Source organism: Phaenicophaeus curvirostris, chromosome 1 (genome assembly GCF_032191515.1).
Source record: "Phaenicophaeus curvirostris isolate KB17595 chromosome 1, BPBGC_Pcur_1.0, whole genome shotgun sequence".
Classification (NCBI taxonomy): domain Eukaryota; kingdom Metazoa; phylum Chordata; class Aves; order Cuculiformes; family Cuculidae; genus Phaenicophaeus; species Phaenicophaeus curvirostris.
Window position 1 is genome coordinate 141,748,580 of NC_091392.1, and position 19,310 is coordinate 141,767,889.

The 19,310-nt window shown below is 43.3% G+C and overlaps 2 protein-coding genes across 4 annotated transcripts in view; one reads left to right on the forward strand and one right to left on the reverse strand.

Moving 5' to 3' along the window:
• The window catches only part of RPL31 (ribosomal protein L31), a 492,543-nt gene that overhangs the window by 100,922 nt on the left and 372,311 nt on the right, over positions 1–19,310 (forward strand). The window lies entirely within an intron of this gene.
• The window catches only part of LONRF2 (LON peptidase N-terminal domain and ring finger 2), a 34,162-nt gene continuing 29,516 nt past the window's right edge, over positions 14,665–19,310 (reverse strand). The window contains exons 11-13 of one of the 3 annotated variants that reach the window (XR_011339124.1): positions 18,177–18,326; positions 16,566–17,815; positions 14,665–16,023 (exon numbers count right to left, since the gene is read on the reverse strand). Coding sequence is in view for 1 of the 3 variants with exons in the window: in XM_069876625.1 (XP_069732726.1) it covers positions 17,657–17,815; positions 18,177–18,326 (309 nt within the window). In the remaining 2 variants the exon portion in view is untranslated. Of the gene's footprint in view, positions 17,816–18,176; positions 18,327–19,310 lie in introns of all 3 variants that reach the window. The other 2 variants (XM_069876625.1, XR_011339125.1) reach the window with 2 other exon arrangements.

The following is a 19,310-nucleotide window of genomic DNA, read 5'->3' on the forward strand; positions in this document are numbered from 1 at the left end:
ATACCTAGTGTATTTTTTTCTCAAAGATCAGTCTTGGAAGAAATTCTTCCTGTTCACTAATTCCTGAGGTTTAAATAAGCATGGGAGTATTTTACCAAGCTGAAAGGCATTGGTACAGAAGAGGACAACTATATTGTTCCTGAAGACCCACAGGACTGAAATGAATAGAAACAAAACTCAGCCATGTAAAATACACTTGGGAATTAGCAATGAAAAGTTATCTAGAAGAGAGGAACTGCTGCCTAGAAATGATAAAAGGGGAAAAAGAAAGGATGAGCTTACCATATCCCACCAGTAGCACTTGGATCCATTAAGGGGAAGTTTCAGTCTTGAGGGAGGTATGTCCCATGTAGGAGAGGAAATACTAGAATATAACACAGTGTGCATTTCTAGGCACTTATATTAAAGACATAGGAACTCAAAAGAGGATCAAATGCAGAGTTGAGCTACTTTGATCATCAGGGAAGAGGAGGACGCTGTCTTTCTCCTGCCAGCAAAAGGAGGGTGTAAGAAGGTTTTGGTTACTCTGCACAATTACACTTGGTCTGGAGGACATGGAAGGGAAAATCTGCAACCCCTGAGCCTAGAAGCTTCTTGTGGTCTTTGCTTTGACCGGGCAATGTCTGCAGTAGGTGAAGGATCAAAGTCCCACGATAATGTGAATAGTCTAAAGGGATTGCAAACAGAATGTCATGAAGCAAAATACATAAATACATCTTCCATATATCTCATGGGGCAGACATGAGCAACAATTTACATTTATACAAAAGAAGAGCAACCTGCTTCATGAACAGCAAATAGAAAGGAGCATACACTTGGCTGAAATGAGCAGTCATTTGAAATGTGAACTAGTGTTTATTAATGGAGTTTTGGCACATGCCATCAATTTCAGTTATTAGCACTGGCTGAATGATGCCAATGCTACACAATAATCCCATAATCAGAGGGCTCGTAGAATAGGTAGGAGACACAGCAAGCTCTGCAAAAGCTCTGTAGTTGTAGTCCTTTATCCAGGGGCTACTTACTGACACAAATAATATCACCCTCCCCCAGCAAAAAAGGCATGATGTCATTCTTGAGAAAGAAAATTAAAAAAATACAATAGTTCAGCTTCCTGATGTTCCTCAGTAGCTTTTTAATTGACTGATAATGGATTTTTCTTTTCCTTCACTTACGAAATTACTTCACAGTGCAAACAGCATGTATATAGAAAAATGTGTTCAGTAAAGCAGATAGCTGATAAACAACCAAACCACAACATATTCATATTTGGTTTTGTACATATTGTACTGAGCATTGTGAAACTGGGACACACAGTACTTAAAGCATTATAATACACCAGGAGACCATATTCCATTACCACTCACATGAGAGAGGAAGGGAGAAAAAAGCCATTGTTCATTGTGTTTGTTTTTCTGGAATTACTTAACATTCATCACTTAATATAATTTCAAAATTTCCACAGGTCTCAAAAACTCTCTCTCAAATTTCAGAAACAGCAGCATGGCAGCAGCATAGCCAGGGGATCAGCATTTCAACCAGTCAGTGTCACTGTCCCCAACAGCTTTTGATGGAACCCTCTTTTCATTAATCCAAGTCTCTGGTCTTCAGATGTTTAATTACCTTTCTTTAAAGTGATGTGCTGTCATTTACAATAATAAAATTGCCCTCATGGAAGATGTCTGAGACACAGAGTTCTCCTTGAGCAAAGAGGCTGAGAAGCAGCATCTGATTCCTGGGCTGAACCGCTCCACCAGCATATAGCGAGCATGAACAGCACTGTACATACCTCCAGGAAACACTCATTTGTCAGAGAAGCATCACCATGTCCCACTGCTTGGCAGAAGGGTGAAGAAAAACTGTTGTAGCCTGGGCAAGGGAGAAGGAGGGATGCAATGGCGGTATTGCCAGCTTCCCACTTGGGAGCCTACTGTTGTAGTTTGAGTTTAAGTAGGATCAGTTTCTGACTTCAACTAAGTCTCATCTAAATAACTTCATTTTCTGAAGGTTAACAGCATATTTTTCAGACGGTTTCTCTCTAGAAGTGATAACATGGGACATTGGTATGCAAAATGTTGTGGAGAGGAGGGTGCTGGCCTCTTCTCCCAAGTGACAGGGGACAGGACAAGAGGGAATGACCTCAAGCTCCGCCAGGGCCTCAAGCTCCGCTGGACATTAGGAAGAAATTTTTCACGGAAAGGGTCATTGGGCACTGGAACAGGCTGCCCAGGAGCTGGTTGAGTCACCTTCCCTGGAGGTATTTAAGGCACGGGTGGATGAGGTGCTGGGCGGCATGGTTTAGTGTTTGATAGGAATGGTTGGACTCGAGGATCCAATGGGTCTTTTCCAACCTGGTGATTCTATGATTCTATGATTCTCAAGGCCAATGCTTATACTTATCCCTGTAGTAACCAAGGTCATCCTCAATCTGGCAGAAAAAGAGAGGTAGACAGGACTGATGACCCCAAAATGACCAACAGAGTATTCCATCCTGTATATGCCATACTCAGTATAAAACAGAGACACCATGAAGGTCTCATCCTCTTCTGTCATGGCTGATGACCAGTGAGGACTGCATCTGCCTGGTTATTCCTGATCCCAGATCTGTGCATTGCTGAATCCAGTTACCAAGCTCAGCTCCCTCCTAGCTGCAGACCTATTCTCTCGTGTCTGCTCTGCAGCATTTGTGGTCATGTATAGTCATCAAGGGGTGAGGGCATGATTTCGTATATGTCTATATATTTTATTACTTTCTTATTATTTTAATCATTATTATTTTATTATTTCATTAAAACTGTAGTTTTAGTTTCCAACCCACAAGGCTTTTTCCTCTCATTTTCCTTTCCCTGGGGGTGAGAGGAGGAAGGGAATTTGGGAATCCAACTGCTCGGTTTTAGCTGCCGAAATTGGCTGGGCTGGGGCTAAACCATGACACCTACAAAGATAAAAACAGTGCTGATTCACTTACCAGTCCAGAAGCCAAATTCTGCTCTGGTCACCCTGACTGCCCTTCCCCAAAGGCAACGTGTCTTCAGAGAGAAAACAGTGGTACCACATGTAATTGCTGCTCTCAAGTCTGGAACACCTGCTGGCGCTCAGGGCATCAGTTCAGGCGTATAAGAGGTTGCCGTGGGAGCAAAAGGAGGAAAAAAAGAGTGAAATTAGGGCAGAGGAAGACAAGAAGGGTTGTCCAACTGTAAGAGGCAAGAAGGGAAAGCTTGTTCCTAGGTACTGAGGCCAAAAAAAGTAATGCTGCCAGCATTTACAAGGTCTGTGTTACTCCTTATTGTTCTCCTGTTACACTTGAAAATTGCAGTGCAATCTTTCCTAACAAAAAAGAGAACATGTGCAGGTAACACAGGGTCAGAGAGGAGCTCTGAGTGCCTTGTCAAGTGGTTTGAGCACAAGACAAAAGTGCCAAAACCCCAGACTTGCTGCCGGATTGCCTGATACAATCAGCACTGGGTCAGAACGACAGCCAGGCCCTTGTTGTGTACCATAGCGATTAGTCATGCTCTGAGGGAACAAGATGACACGACAGATTTACTACTAAAACAAGTAGTTCCCAGGGCTCTCAAAACCACCCCAGCCTAGTTTTCTCAATATTTGTTTCTGCTGCTTGATTGCTAGTCTCTAAAAATGGAGATTTTTCCTTAGCAGGAACTGGAGTTGGAATTAAGGACACCTCCATCCTCTGTTTGGCCACCAATTTTTATCCAAGTTACAAGAACTGAGACTTCTATATTGCTGGGAAATCTTGCTGAAATCACTAAGTGGCTTAAAATTTTGTGGTGGGAAAGATTATTCCTCTAGTCACAGGACCTTCCAGAATCCCACTGTTGCTGTCTTTTCTGGCAGCAACACTTGGAGCCCTCTAGAAAGAAGGGAGGGATTATTTCATGGTTTACAGTCTCTGGGTATATTTCGATCACAATAAGAAGTAGTGATTGCGACATAACACAGAGGTTCCATCCCAGCAGTGTGCAGCATGGGGCAGGATAATGTTTTTACCTCCCAGTAGCTGTAGGGAGAGGAAGCTGGTTTCAGTCATCTGGCGTAGAGTTCTTCCTGATGCGGCTGAAAGCAGAGGCACAGCCTTGCACCCAGGCATGGTTTCCTATCTGAAATCTAGCAAGGGAAATGAAGCATTAAAAGAAGCCTCAGCATCTCTTTCCAGAAGCAATCAGGGATCAAGTTTCTCCATTGGCTGCTGAGTGGGATGCATGGATGCAGGCAGGTTTGCTGTTACCAAGCTGCTACTGGGAACTCACAGGGGACTCTGGCTCCAAGGAGAAAAGTACATTCCCAAAGCACAAATATTATACTAAAACTCCCAGAGAGACATTGATCATACGGGCCAAAACAGCGTCCACAAACGTGCTTAGGAAAAATACTTGCACCTTTATAGCCCTCAAAGGTATAAGCTTATTGGCAGGAATAGAGTCAGTAGGACTGACTCTATTCAGTCAGTAGCACTGCAAAGTGAAGGATTGCTGTAGGACTCTTCCCCTAGTGCCTGAAAGTGGTTAAAGGGCAAAGTATGGGTGAGGCCCTTGGGTTGGCTTGGTGCAGTGCAAGCAGCAGACTTTTTACTCCTGCAAGAGCGGAGAGTTAAGCCAAGGTGAAAGAAGACAGAGTTACAAGTCAACGTGGTGTTCCTGTTAGCTGATATGCCACAAGGGATCTGGATAACCAGTGGTAACCAAAATAAAGGCTTACCATGGCCATAACAACAGCTATGCACAGCTCAGCTACACATAGCTCCATGACCTGCTGTTCATGAGGAGCTGGAGTGAGTGAAGGAGTGCAGTAAGTCAGGTGGGGATGGCTGTGAGGTGGCTCGGCAAAACCACCGAAGTTCTGGCTTCTTTTCAGTTCCCCCTGCTCCTTGCCCTCCAACTCCTTTGCCTGCCATTATTTGAAAGAGAAAGAAGGACAGAAAAGGTTTAGGGAAAGAAAAGCAGGGAAACTCAGCAAAGAACTTCCAGATTTAGTTTCGTTAGTTTTGTTAACTATAGAGTAATATAGGTTGGAAAAGACCTTGAAGATTATCGCTGATCGCCTTCTATGACAAAGTGACCCGGCTACTGGATGAGGGAAAGGCTGTGGATGTGGTCTTCCTGGACTTCAGCAAAGCCTTTGACACAGTTTCTCACAGCGTTCTGCTTGAGAAACTGTCAGCCTCTGGGCTGGACAGGCGCACACTCTCCTGGGTGGAAAACTGGTTGGATGGCCGGGCCCAGAGAGTGGTGGTAAATGGTGTGAAATCCAGCTGGAGGCCAGTGACAAGTGGGGTTCCCCAGGGCTCAGTGCTGGGTCCAGCCCTGTTCAATGTCTTCATCAATGACCTGGATGAAGGCATCGAATGCACCCTTAGCAAGTTTGCGGATGACACTAAGCTGGGTGGAAGTGTCGATCTGCTGGAGGGTCGGGAGGCTCTGCAAAGGGATCTGAACAGGCTGGACCGCTGGGCAGAGTCCAATGGCATGAGGTTTAACAAGGCCAAATGCCGGGTCCTGCACTTGGGGCACAACAACCCTATGCAGTGCTACAGACTGGGAGAAGTCTGTCTAGAAAGCTGCCTGGAGGAGAGGGACCTGGGGGTGTTGGTTGACAGCCGACTGAATATGAGCCAGCAGTGTGCCCAGGTGGCCAAGAAGGCCAATGGCATCTTGGCTTGTATCAGAAACGGCGTGACCAGCAGGTCCAGGGAGGTTATCCTCCCTCTGTACTCGGCACTGGTGAGACCGCTCCTCGAATACTGTGTTCAGTTCTGGGCCCCTCACCACAAGAAGGATGTTGAGGCTCTGGAGAGAGTACAGAGAAGAGCAACAAAGCTGGTGAAAGGGCTGGAGAACAGGCCTTATGAGGAGCGGCTGAGAGAGCTGGGGTTGTTTAGCCTGGAGAAGAGGAGGCTGAGGGGTGACCTCATTGCTCTCTACAACTACCTGAAAGGACGTTGTAGAGAGGAGGGTGCTGGCCTCTTCTCCCAAGTGACAGGGGACAGGACAAGAGGGAATGGCCTCAAGCTCCGACAGGGGAGGTTTAGGCTAGACGTTAGGAAAAAATTCTTTACAGAAAGGGTCATTGGGCACTGGAACAGGCTGCCCAGGGAGGTGGTTGAGTCACCTTCCCTGGAGGTGTTTAAGGCACGGGTGGACGAGGTGCTGAGGGATATGGTTTAGTGTTTGGTAGGAACGGTTGGACTCGGTGATCCGGTGGGTCTCTTCCAACCTGGTTATTCTGTGATTCTGTGATTCTGTGATTATAGAGTCCAATCTTTAACGCAGCACTGCCAAGTCCACCATGAAACCATGTCTCTAAGCAGCACACCTGCACAGCTCTTAAATACCGCTAGGGATGGTGACTCCACTACTTCCCTGGGCAGCCTGTTCCAATGTTTGACAACCCTTTTGGAAAAGAAGTCTTTCTTAATGTCCAGACTTAACCTCCCCTGGCACAACCTAAGGCCCTTTCCTCTTGTTATTTGAGAGAAGAGACCAGCACCCACTTCACCATAACCTCCTTTTGGGTAGGTGTAGAGAGCGATAAGGTCTCCCCTCATCCTCCTTTTCTTCAGGCCATGTCTCTTAGCCCTGTAAGACTGGTTCTCCAGATCCTTTACTAGCTCATTGCTCTTGTTTGCACACGCTCCAGCACATCAATGTCTGTAAGTGAGGAGCACAAAACCGAACACTATTTAAGGTGCAGACTCACCAGCACTAAGTATGAGAGGAATGATGGGTCGTATTGTGGTGTATCATCCAAAGACCTCTCAGGACAAGGGGAAGAAAATAGGATAAAACAGTGAGTCTGTGGACAAGGAAAAGAAGATCACAAGGCAAAATATTCCAACTTCTTCAATCACAGTAGATGCATAACATGTAGTTGTTGAAGGAGCTAGTTTTCCACAAGAGCTTTTTCTTCTCCTTATATGTTTCCTCGTCTTATGAATAGCTCTCTCACAGCTTTGGGTAGGCTGAGAGAGAGGGGAAGAAAGGTGTCAGCCTGCAACTGGTGATGGAAACACAGGATCCAGAGGAAAGGCAGAAGAACCTAGTAGATGAGACGGGCCCAGCTCTTGGCCAGAACACAGCAAGGCTGAACAGAATGAGAGCATCTCAGACTCTCCCAAATACATGATAACAGTCAAATATTGCGACTGGTAACATGAGGACCATCTGCTGTCAGTTGATGCTCCTAAAGCTCAGAAGTGACCTCTCAGCTGCCATCTTCCTACAGTGAATTGAAAGTGATTAAGATGCATGATTTTAGTCTAATTAGCATCTGTATTTTTGTGGCCACTTCCCTCACAAATATCAGAAATGTCTTCTACTTCATTTGAGTGCTGCAGGCAGATTTCTCTCTACCAACTGCTCTGCTTTGCTAGCTGTTTGGCTTCCTAAACCTGTGGGCAGAGGAAATGGCAAAATTGCCTGTTGAAGAGAAAAAAAAAATGGCTAAAAATAAGCTTCTCTCATATCATGCAAACTCCACTGCTAGCAGAAATATCCCTGTCTTACACTGGCAAAGACGAGGATGTAAGGCAAACAACGGCACTGATGGAGTTATCTTTGGGGTTGCCTGGCTAGTTGGCTCACTTAGACCTCTGTGAACTCACCACAGACCTTGTCCATGGAGATATCTACTTTCTCTTAATGATGCTGAGTCATTCAGGTTTATATGGGTGAAAGCAAATTTTGAGGAATTATAGGAGGGATCTGAGAGAGTGGCTGACCTGGACTCTCCGCTCTGTTAAAGGTCTATGTCTCCACTAGAAGTACAATGAAAGTGGAAAAAAGAAGATAGATTGTGGGTCTTGAGGAAGAATCCTTGCCCTTGTTCAGCTCCTGGTGCCTCCTCTTGATGCCTCAGTATCAGAAAACGCTTTCTGTATCAGAAGACAGAAATGATGAACCCTTCAGGCCATCTGCTCACGACCTCGTATAAAAAAAAATACATTCACCATTCCATCAACTCCCATCTGAACCATAATGAGACCAAGTCCCTACAGAACCTTTAATCTTCCAACACAAGGTCTAGGTAGCACAAAGGGAAGAACCTAGTCCAAAATGAAAAGTAGTCCTTCACACAGTCTCCAGCTTGCCTGTGGACAATCTTGCCAAACAAGCCTATGGCTGCTGAAAGTTCTGTGGTTTCAAAGAAATGCTATAAAATATATGGAAGGGATATCAACAGTGGGCTCCAAAATGCACAAACGTCACCTCTGACTCAGAAGCCTCTTTGGTGCTGGAGACGGGGGGATGAAGAACTGACATTGTCCTGTTCTCCCCTGTGTTTCTTGGCTACTGCTGGAACAGGGCACTGGTCCAAGACAGGTTTTTATTCCAGTCCAGACTGGTGGCCTTCAGATCATGTTTGGTGCAGTGTATTCCAGGCTCTGGTTGTCATCAGCCTCATATGCACAGGCCTGGGCTTGCATCCTGTCCTCGTTCAATGAGAAACACAACAAACAGTCAAAGCCCTTAGGATGTTTCACCGTGATTTTATCAAAAATTTATCACCACTTCTCCAATCCTTCACTCCTTCCCCTTCCTGCACACTTAGCAGACCAAGACCTTATAATTAATTTACCTGGAGATCAAGACAGAGCGCTGTGAAGTCGTGCACATGTGCTTGCCTAGGAGATGCCTGCTAGGATTCCCTGTGGCAGTCACCACCATCTCATCTGAAGCCAGCCAGAAAAAAATTGCTTCTTTCTAACCCCAGCTCCCGGCTGTGCCCACCACAGCCCACACCCAGAGTCCCTCGTCACGAAACTTCTCATTACCTAAAACAGCATGAAGTTTAAGAATAGCTGAGGAAGGTTTCTGCCAGATAACATTGCCGTCCGTTGCCACCCCCTCAGATTTGCAGCCACAGCTCAGGATCTAGCACGACACATAGTGGGAAAGAGGGTTTAACACTGTGGACACACAGCTGCCCTGTGCCAGGCAGTGCTTGTGCCAAAGAACAATCTCATACACAGTTCATGAATAGAAGCACAGCCAAAAATACGCCCAATTTCCTGTATTCCTTCTTCCACCTTGAATGGAGACGAAGCGACAAAGGATCCTTAGATAATCCTTCCCAAGTTCTGTGTGTTCCCTCTCTTCTCAGTGTGTTTTTATTTGCAGTGGCTGTTCTTTGATTTCTGCCCAAGCAGGAGCATGTCAGACGTGATCTTCTCTTCCAGGACCAGCTCCAGTCCCATACGTGCTGGTAAGCAAATTCACTCCCGAGCCGGGGACAGATGACTCAAGTGAGAACTCAGAAATATTTAACTTCTCTCTGCCAAAGGATTTTCCAGCACTAAGTACAGAATGAACTGAGTGCTGAGTAAGAGGCAAACCATCATCAGCAACTGGGTCTCTAAAGGGGTCTAGATAGCTAAAAAAAAGGTATGTCCAGGCTGTCTAACAAGTGACAGACATAAACTCCTACCATCACACATCCTCCAGGGGGAATTGCCTGTTATTACCCATAAGGATAAAATCAAGAAGCCTCTGCACTGTAGAATCAGCACGTACTGACAATATTTAAAAAGGTCTAGCCAAAGCTGACACTCATGCAGAGTTGATTGCTGCAAAGTAAACATGAAAATTAGTTGCTTGAAAGCACCATCTGGTAAGGAAGGCACCTCTGCAAAACAAGGAGCTGTGATTCCACAGTTTCTGAATGCAATCCCCTAACTATCTACACAGCAAACAAAACAATGAAATGTGTGAGGAGTGGGAGGCACATGTTTTTTTGTAATTCCTTTATTCAGGAAAATGTGATCAATATGGGCTTCTCTAGCAAAAGTAAACATTCTATAAATTATAGAAATTCAGAGATTGGACAAAACAAAACAAAAACTGTGGAGACATAAAAAGATCTCTGTGCACAATTAATTTGAGGAATTTGTTGATAGACTGGGGCATCAAGATCACAGTATTGCAGGATTAAAGAAGGAATGGTTAGGGTTTTATGAATGCCATGTCTACATCACGTTACTTGCTAAAGGTCCGAGCTTCCCTCAAATCCTATATACCACAAGTTTGGAAGGGGAAAAGAAAAAGCTTGCCAGGACATATTGAAGACTCAAATTGAGGGATTTGGAAGAAACATATTGCCAGATTATATTCATTTTTCTCTTTCAAGCATTTCTTCTACTTTTCAAGTTCAGTACTGAGAAAGGAAGTCCTATAACTGATTTTTGTTTGCTCAAACATTCAATCCAATACCAAAAGAAAAAAAAAAAGGCTAATATTTACAAAAAATGCCTTCAGATTGGTTTTGCCACTTGGAACACGATCCAAAGTTTATGTCTATCTACTCTTGTCACTGGGACTGAATGAGCTTAATTCTAAGCTTAATAGTTATACCTGGGGTGGGGGCACAGATCTGTTTTGTAACAACAGTGAGCAAAAGAGAACAAAAACTTACTCTGAAGTAACTTCATTCCTTCCAAACAGTTTTCTCACACATATACTTGAGTTTTGGTGATGGTGCACCCTAAGCAAACCAGGCTGGATACTTCAGTATTAGCTATTCCTCTGGAATTACTCTGGTCCCACCCCAGAGCGCACACACACACACACTGTTCTGCACTTTGCTTCCAGCAGAGACCAGGGAAACAAAGAACCAAGAGGAAGGGGAGGGGTCTGGGATGAAAGGGCACATGGCACACATACTCAGCGATTTCTGGTTCTGGGTAAGTAACTTTTGTTTTCTTTGAATACTTCAATTTTAACCTCACACTCCATTGGCAATCAGGCTTTGATTCTATATCCTTTGGGTCCTGCTCCCACATAAGACCTAACAGATTTACTTAACTAGAAGTCAATCTCAGAATGCTTCGTGTGAAGAAGCACCTACTGATGTGCCTGTAGAGCACAGCATTTTTTTAAGACGCTCCAGTACAATGTTTGCTGAACATACAGGCAGGGCTCCAGGCAACAGACTTAAGGTCTCAGGAACAGAGTCACCTTCTCACAATGAACACCCTGATGCAGCTTGCTGTGGTAGCACCTACTTGAGTTGCAGAAACCAGCTTTACCTTGTTACAGGATCCTTGATACAGGAGCTGTTCTCTGCAGCACAGAGCATCACTAATGGCTTAACTGGAACTGCTAAAAGGCAGGTTAGTGTCAGGTTCAGATCTCCACGCAGGTTCGTGGAGATACATCTCACTCGGACACTGCAGGTCATAGAGAGGGAATGAAGAAAATCACTTTGATGCTGGGCAAGGACTCTAACCAGGTGGACTTAGTGGATGATCTTGCCTCCTTCTGTGCAAGTTGAATAACTTCAGATAAAAGAAAACAAAGCTGGTAGAGAGTACTTATACATTTTCTGATACCGTGACTACTTAGTCTCAGCAAATCCATCTGCTAGATACCATCTTTTGTTAGCCAACAAGGGCAGCCAGCCAGCACTGCCAAGTGCCTCAGCCACCAGTAGAAAACATGAGGTATTTGCTCCTCAGCCACCAGTAGAAAACATGAAGTATTTGCTCCTCAGCCACCAGTAGAAAACATGAGGTATTTGCTCCAGGGCAGGGTTAAGTCTATGCTCAAAGTTGGGTATCTTTCATCTTATGATGAAGGACACCACATTACATATTCCTCCCTCTGCTTTAAGCGTCTTTCTTCCCCTGACAGATCTGTTTTGACAAGATGTGAGGAGTCCTGCTGCCTGAACCTGCTCTTTGACTGTAGCTTGGGCCAAAAAGATGGCAATTGGAGCCACTGGGCAGTGAAATTTTCCTGGGTGTTCATTTCTTACCTTTTATATCTTTTCTCCCTTGAAAAGAAAAACAGCAGATCAGGAAGGGAAGAAAAAGATCTTGGGATGAAACGGGCTGGGACTCACATGAAAGACCCCAATCATGATGAGCGGTGGATCTCCCACAGACTCCATGAGCTTAATTGAGGGTTGAAAGATCTGTCACAGTGAACGTGATGCACTGAAGGGGCTGTGCAGAGGTGCTTGGCTATTGTGGTTTATGCTCTTGGGCACTTGCAAGTCTGCATGGACACTGGGAATGTAACTTGAAAAGTTTCAGCTGTCTCTGTAGAACACCGGGTAGAGGAAAGGAGAAGAGAGCAGTTTCTTTAATTTGACCTATGGTGATGTAACCGGCCTGGCCCCCAAGACCAGCTTCTGTGTTCAAAATCCAAGTGTTCTCAGCAGCGGGGCTCCAACGTGGCTGTTATACAAAAAGAGCAGCACATGTTTACAAGAATAAAGCCTAAGTGACATTTAAAAGTGAACACATTTCTTCCACGTATGCACAAACTCCCAAATTTAGCAGACAAGCCTGAACCCCCACATATGGCAGTGCAGAGCTGTAGAAGTTGTCAGCAAATGACATTCATCTTGATTTAGAAACACCTTGTTCCTACCATGTAACGTAAATGTGACTAAAAACATGCCTGTCAGCTGCAAGTATAGTATACACATTCATTAGAAGAACTGAAAAAAGCGATGGCATAGAATCACATTTTTTTAATCACCCCACAGATACACAGTCTCATATTTTTTGGTCCAAAGTACACTTTTTTCTTATTCTATGTCTCAACAGCCAACAGCTTCCAGCAAGTGTTCCATCTTCCAAATGCAAGTGCTGCTGGACAGAATTAAGCAGTGTTATTTTGGGTTACCAGTTTGATGAAGCAGAGAGCAATGCAAAGAGCACAGCAGACCACGCGGGTTTCTGTGCTCTGGGAAAGGCATCACCCTAAGGCTCAGAGAAACGGGCACAATCTCATATGCTGCCTTTCCAGGGCTCAGCATCTCCTACCAAAGGGTATGTAAAGTGAGAAGAAAAAAAATCCTAATTTATTAACTTTATGCAGTCATTTTGCTTCTATTACTCTCAAAGTCTTGAGGCCCACAAGGAATCCAGAAAATAAAAAGAAAAGGTGAATCGGTCATCTTTTCCCAACTGTTTCCTTTGGTGAAAGGAGTGATGTTTCAAGAATGTGGTTGTCTAGCCTATCAAAGCAGCTCAAGTAGCATGTACACATGTTCCCCAACACATTTGCAACTTCTTTTAAAAGAGCAGTCCTGTAACTGATTTTTGTTTGCTCGAATATTCAATCCATCACCAAAAGGAAAAAGAGAAAGCTAATATTTACGAAAAATGCCTTCAGATTGGTTTTGCTCAGCTGGCAGCAAGACAGAGATGAGGGATGGGATATGGTCTTCACAATCTGACTCAGCTTTGCCCTCACACAACTGCATTTTGCTGCTTCTGCAGCATGGCTGCTGCCCCCCCTATCTCTTTCCCCAGCAGTGTGAATCATTTCCAGTGCCTCCGTGTGGAACATTGCCCCTACCTCACAGTACCCTTGAAGGTATTTTATTTCACTGGGTTTAGTGAAGAAAGCATTTTGTGTTTGTAATTGCAACCATATTTTTTCAGAGTTTATTCTGTGAGGCCTGTCAGGTCACACTAAGGGCTAAAAAAATACTCAGTCCAAGAAGCTACAAGAGGAAGAGCCCATGCGTGACTCTCTTGCATTTTTGTTGCATCCCACCCCTGAGGGAGTTCAGAGTTCATCCCTCCTCTGCTGAGGCCTCCTTACCTCCTCGCCCTGCCATTCTGGTGGCCTCCTGCTCCTCTTCAAAACCACCCCTCACGTTCACACCCGGCACTGCAGGATGCACCAGGTCCCCAGCAGCTCCCATGGTGCTGAATCCTCTCCAGCCTCCTCTGCTTCTCCCACACCAGGGCTAAAACCTTTGCCATGGGAATGAACCACATCCGCCCACTGCTTCTGGGATGTCACTTGCTCCTTAAAACTTCACAGGTCCCATTCTCATCCCTTCAGCTCCTCTCAGGGAAATCAAACCGCTTGTTTCTGTTCAGAATGTTCCCTACTGCAGCCCTAGCTCTTGGCCCTCACAGAGCAATAAAGCTTTCCCATAAACTCATGCACTTATAAATTCAATCTGGTTTATTCCAAATAGCACATAAATTAAATACATTTCCCATGAATATTGCAAATATACATGAAATGAACGTTGCATTTTTTAAAAAAAGTTTTGGCTTTGCTTATGCAACAAGAAGTGCCAAATGTGGTTAGAACATGAACTTCTCCTGTATTTACTAGATACAAAAAGGTGCAGATTAATAATTTATATTTATACATATGTACACACTCCATTTCATAACTAGCTTTAAAACAGTAAAAAATGGTTTCAAGTTTATCTACATTAAACATACTCATTTAAATCTGGTCAGAAGCCCCAGATAAGAGTTGATACAATCATTTCACAACTGCAAAATTAAGGCGCTACCAAAATACCAGTTCCACTAGTGTAAAATGTAATAGAAATAGAGAGCATACAGCCTTCTATTTATCAATTTAAAAGTGGACTGGAGAACGAGGAAAAAGGAGCAGTAAGAAACATGACAAGATCTACAGGTTAGAAGTACAAAGAGATCTTGATGACTATCAAATAAACATATTAAAATACAGTAGATAAAAGGCCTCAGTGGCAAACAATTAGTATGCTTCTGAAAGACAAAAAAAGGTTAAAATATATATATAATTTTGTAGCTTGAAGCTTTACAGGTGAACAACAGGTGTAGAGGTAGAGGGATTTTTTTTTTTTTGGCCTCTTTATGATGTATAAAGAAGGGCCACATTCACCACAGTGAAAAGACTGATCATGTATCCCAGCATCCTTGCTTGGACAGCAAGCAAGAAAAGTGTAATGAGCTAGAAAGGCAACAAATCCTGTCTATCTCTTCCAGGAGCTCAACTCCAACACTTCCACGTGTACCTTGGCAACAAGTTACACCTAAGCATAAATCGGCCGCAACGTGGACATTTTCTCTCGAGAGAAATGAGATAGCTAGCTTTTCCCATGAGGTACTACTGGATGCTGTAGAGATTATATGGCAGAGAGAATTTGGTAATAATGAAATTGGTACTTTCCCTTAGAAAGCAAGTACCACAGGGCAGTGGTGATTTTTTTTTTGTTTCATTATTTATTAAAGCTTTGCTATTTGATCAGCATTCAATGTTTCGGAAGAAATGTCAGCTTTGGGCTGCCAATATGCTTATTCGCCTCCATACACAGACAATTCCTATGTTGTTATCATTTATCCAAAACATCAGCCACTGAAATATTCACAAACTGCTTTAAACCTCAACTAAAAAAAAACCCCTCTACAGTTCAGTTTTCTTTTCGATAACTATCATTGCATTAATTATGCAGGCCTTCATGAACACAGTAATGTCACTTGCAAAATGTGTCTTCACACATTACAGAACAGCAGTGAACAATCCCTCGTTCCATAGGGTTTCCTCTCAGAAGTACCTCAAAAGTAGATATCTTGAAAAATCACTTTTGCAAAGAAGAATATTCACATTAGTTACTGAGGCAAAGCCAAGAAGACACTAACTAGCACCTTGATATTTTTTTTCTTAAACGCACTCCTATACGTAAAATTAAGCACATGTAAGATCAGAGACCAGCAATATACAAAGACCATCAGCGTTCCTTTTGCAGCTACACTAGTAATACTCGAAACTAAGCCAGACACACGAAGGAGCAAGATGAGAGAGTCTAGAAGAAATACACAGCGTGGAAAGGGATGGGAGAACAGGAAGCTGAACAGAAAGGATTTGCAAGATCAAATACAGTCCATCTTCTGGTCTGAGAACTAGTTTACGAAACCACCCTTCAGTAGCTGAGCTGACAGTGGGCTGAAGACCTACTGACTTCGGACATTTCCTCCCCCATACATAGAACAATTACTTTATACTTCAGTGTCTTCCCTCTTCATTATCTTCAAACCCTGGAGGAAATGCATTCAACTTGAATTCTGAGTATTTTGGTGATGGCAGCAGAACTTGGTAGAAGGCTACTGTAGAGGTTATGACATCGTTGGTTGTAAGTTATGCACTTCACAATTCAGAGAACATACTTAGAAACTATTTAAATAGAAAAGGCGTGTTCAAGGTAGAGGCAGTTACAGTACATTCAGGGTATGTTACAGAAACCATTTGTGGTAGCCATTTGCTGAAAGGAAAAAAAACAACTGTATTTTTGTTTCCCAGACCACACAGGTTATGATTACAATACCCAAAGAAAACAGGTAATACATCATAGTCACTGCATTTTAATGCAGTTGTCTTCCAGAACACATGTGCAAATTGAAAAACAAAAAAAGTTTAAATACATCTTCATTGACAAATAAGGACGAAAGAACTAAAAAAGAAACCAGGCACTTTGACCATTTAGGTAAACAGCCAATTCTTCTTGCCAGACTTCTGCACGTGAACGAGTCTTTACATTGGTCTTGCTATGCTTGCAGCACATGGAGATTCAAGTCAACTCTTTTTTCCTGTTGGTAGTAGCAGTTCTACTTATACAAAACTATGCCAATTGAATTGGTAACACTGTTAGTTATTTCATTGGCAGTTGAGCAAATGTTGATCATTTGACTGACAAGTGATCAATTTAATAGCTATCCAAGTTAGATATTAACAAAACAATACATAAAAATAATCAAATAGACAAATTAAAGTCAACACCTGACTTAAGCTTGCATTGAGACTTGCCTTTATAGGTTCAGTTCGTGCCTCCTTTCACGCTGTTATTGTGGACTGATTTCCATCCCATACAGCAACTGGTACTAAACCACAATACTTTCAGTTTGAAACATGTTCAGTAGAGATCACTCCAATGTAACAGGAGGTTGGCATGACACTGCAGGCAGGAGGGAGATGGAAACCTCCTCACGTTTCATCCTCGCCGGTCCCACACGTAGAACAGGCATTCAGAGAAAACTGCAGTGTGCTTCCCTCATACTTGGGGTAAAATCAATATTTCACAGCACAGTTTATCATACTTTAGGGAGCCAGTTTGATTTGAATTGAATAAGACCAGCTAGGATTACTTTGATTTTTGGTCTCAAATGAACCAAAGTACATCTTTCCAAACATTTTGTACATACTCAGTCCACTACAACACATAAATCACAACACAAGGGATTGCCTAAGGCTACTAAATACTGTACTTATTCAGTAGCTATTATTCTTCCAGGTAAACATCCCCAAGATGCCTTGACCACCACCGTCTTAATTTTTTTTTCCTCAAAGACTGCTATTTGCTGAAAAGAGAGAGATGTGGGTGTATTATGGACTGCCTGCTCACTAACAGAGCACTCTGTTGACTATAGCCTTCGTGCATACTTCTGCTAGGCAGCGTAACTCCTCTTCTGTCCACTACCTTCAAGAAAGTCTAGGAAACACCTCTTCAATCCACTGTCCAGTTTCCCTACCAAATGGAAATCCAAATCACATGCAGACCTATAGTGCTACTCTAGTACTTAACTCTTCTGCAAGCTAGAAACATCAACTCTATCATAGTACTCTGAAGCAATTATCCACATCTGTGAGCTCTGCTCTAACTGCAGCACAGCTTTTCAGAGGCTCAGATTTAATCAGGACAACAGGAGAGTGCAAGGTTTGGTGAATACCCAGGATAACAAACCGATGCAATCGATGGATGCTGGAAGCAGTCAGAAAGGGCTGTTCATTTTTGAAGGAATCTTTTAAAAAAACAAAAAACAACCCCTCCCCCCTTTGCCCTCCCCCAGAACAACCTGTCATGAGATGTTTTCAGTGCCCACTCACAACTGAAGTCCATGTTATCTGGGTCTTTTGCGAGTCACAAATATCAATACGCGTCTGATGGCAATAAGACGATCTTTAAGGGAGGTCATAGCCAATATAGCCAGCTGAGCTCTGTTTTCCAGAGGCAACACTGCCAAGAGCCACCAGTACCAGGCAGGACCACTGGGGTTGCTCTGCAAAAGGACGGAAAGACATGCAATCATGTATTCACCAGCACTGCCCCATGAAGACCACCACCTTCTATTTCTATGTGCTACGCAAGACACCGTAAAGCAAACGGTTCAAGCAGCAATTAAGTACTTAATTTTAAGTACTCTCCTTATCTATAGGCACCTTTAAGATGGCTGTCTTCAGGTATCAGCTTATATTGACATATTGTTATCCACTGATTGTTTTTCATGCTTCATGCTAATAGACCAGAATTAGGTAAATAAGAAAAGCTTAGAATGAAAAAGTAAAAACCTGTCAGAACATAGTCTAGTGTAAAATTTACATACGGATCTTAGGATAGATAAGTAGGAAACACTTATTTACCTGTGGCTCTGGCTCTTTTCCTGGCATGGACCCAAAATGATTAAGAATTTGCGCTTTCATATTGTCTTTAAGAGAAGTAAACCAGGCAACAGCTTGATCATACACTGAGTCATGAAGGCGGACAAGTTCTTCATATTCCGGTCCTTCAACCTTATTTTTAAAAGAAAGGAGACAGAACAAAACAGGTTTGATACCATGGAGCCTATATGCTTCCCCAGAAGCAAGCAAAGCACAATAATGCAGTGACTATAGCTGTTGAAATGTCCTTTTCTAAGCAAACTGTACCCAAGCTTCAGATTCCAAAACTTGTGATGCTGGAGTCTTTTTACCCTCCCCTAGCTGTTCTGAAGTGACATTTCTTGGAGCAGGTACTGCCTCATTAATATGCATTCCTAAATGCTGGCACAACAGCAGAATCTGCTCCCTAACCCTGAGACATCATGTTTATCATCTCAAACCCACTACCTCAAGTCCCTGTCACAAGAGGACCTCAGAACACTGGTCTATCATCTAGCAACACAAAAAAAGCTATGGCACTTAGAGATCACTTAAGAGATGCAGAAGAGCCAAGGAGGAGGAAGAAAAGGGCAGACACCTGAGCACGCAGAAAGCAGGGGAAGTGGATGCTTTCCCAATACCTGGAATGGCCATAAAAAAGCACGAAGAAAAGAGCGCTTTGGTAGAACAGGCCTGACAATTAGCCATTAGGGAAATGAAAAAAGCATAAACACAACCCACTACGAACTGCTGATTTGGCTTTTTGTTTAGGTTTTGTTGGTGTTGGTTTTGGGTTTTTTTTTGTTTGCCTGTTTCGGAGTACTCCGGATTTTTTTCCCTGTAATTTGTACACATCAGTGGTGTGATTCACTCATGCTGCTTGGATGCACATCTGAGCTAGCTGCTCTGGATGTCCTTGAAAGTCAAGGAGAAACAGCTCTAGAGGGCAATTAATCTCATCTTAAGGTAGGTATCTAAAAGCAAATAAAACAGTCGGCTTTGTATGGATTTCTCACTATTGGATAACATGAATGTAGGACGCTGAACACAGACATCAGCCTCTCAAGTGAGACAAGGTAAATCTCACCCTAATTATGAAGAGGTGAGTCTCTGGCACCATTTGTATACAATACCTGA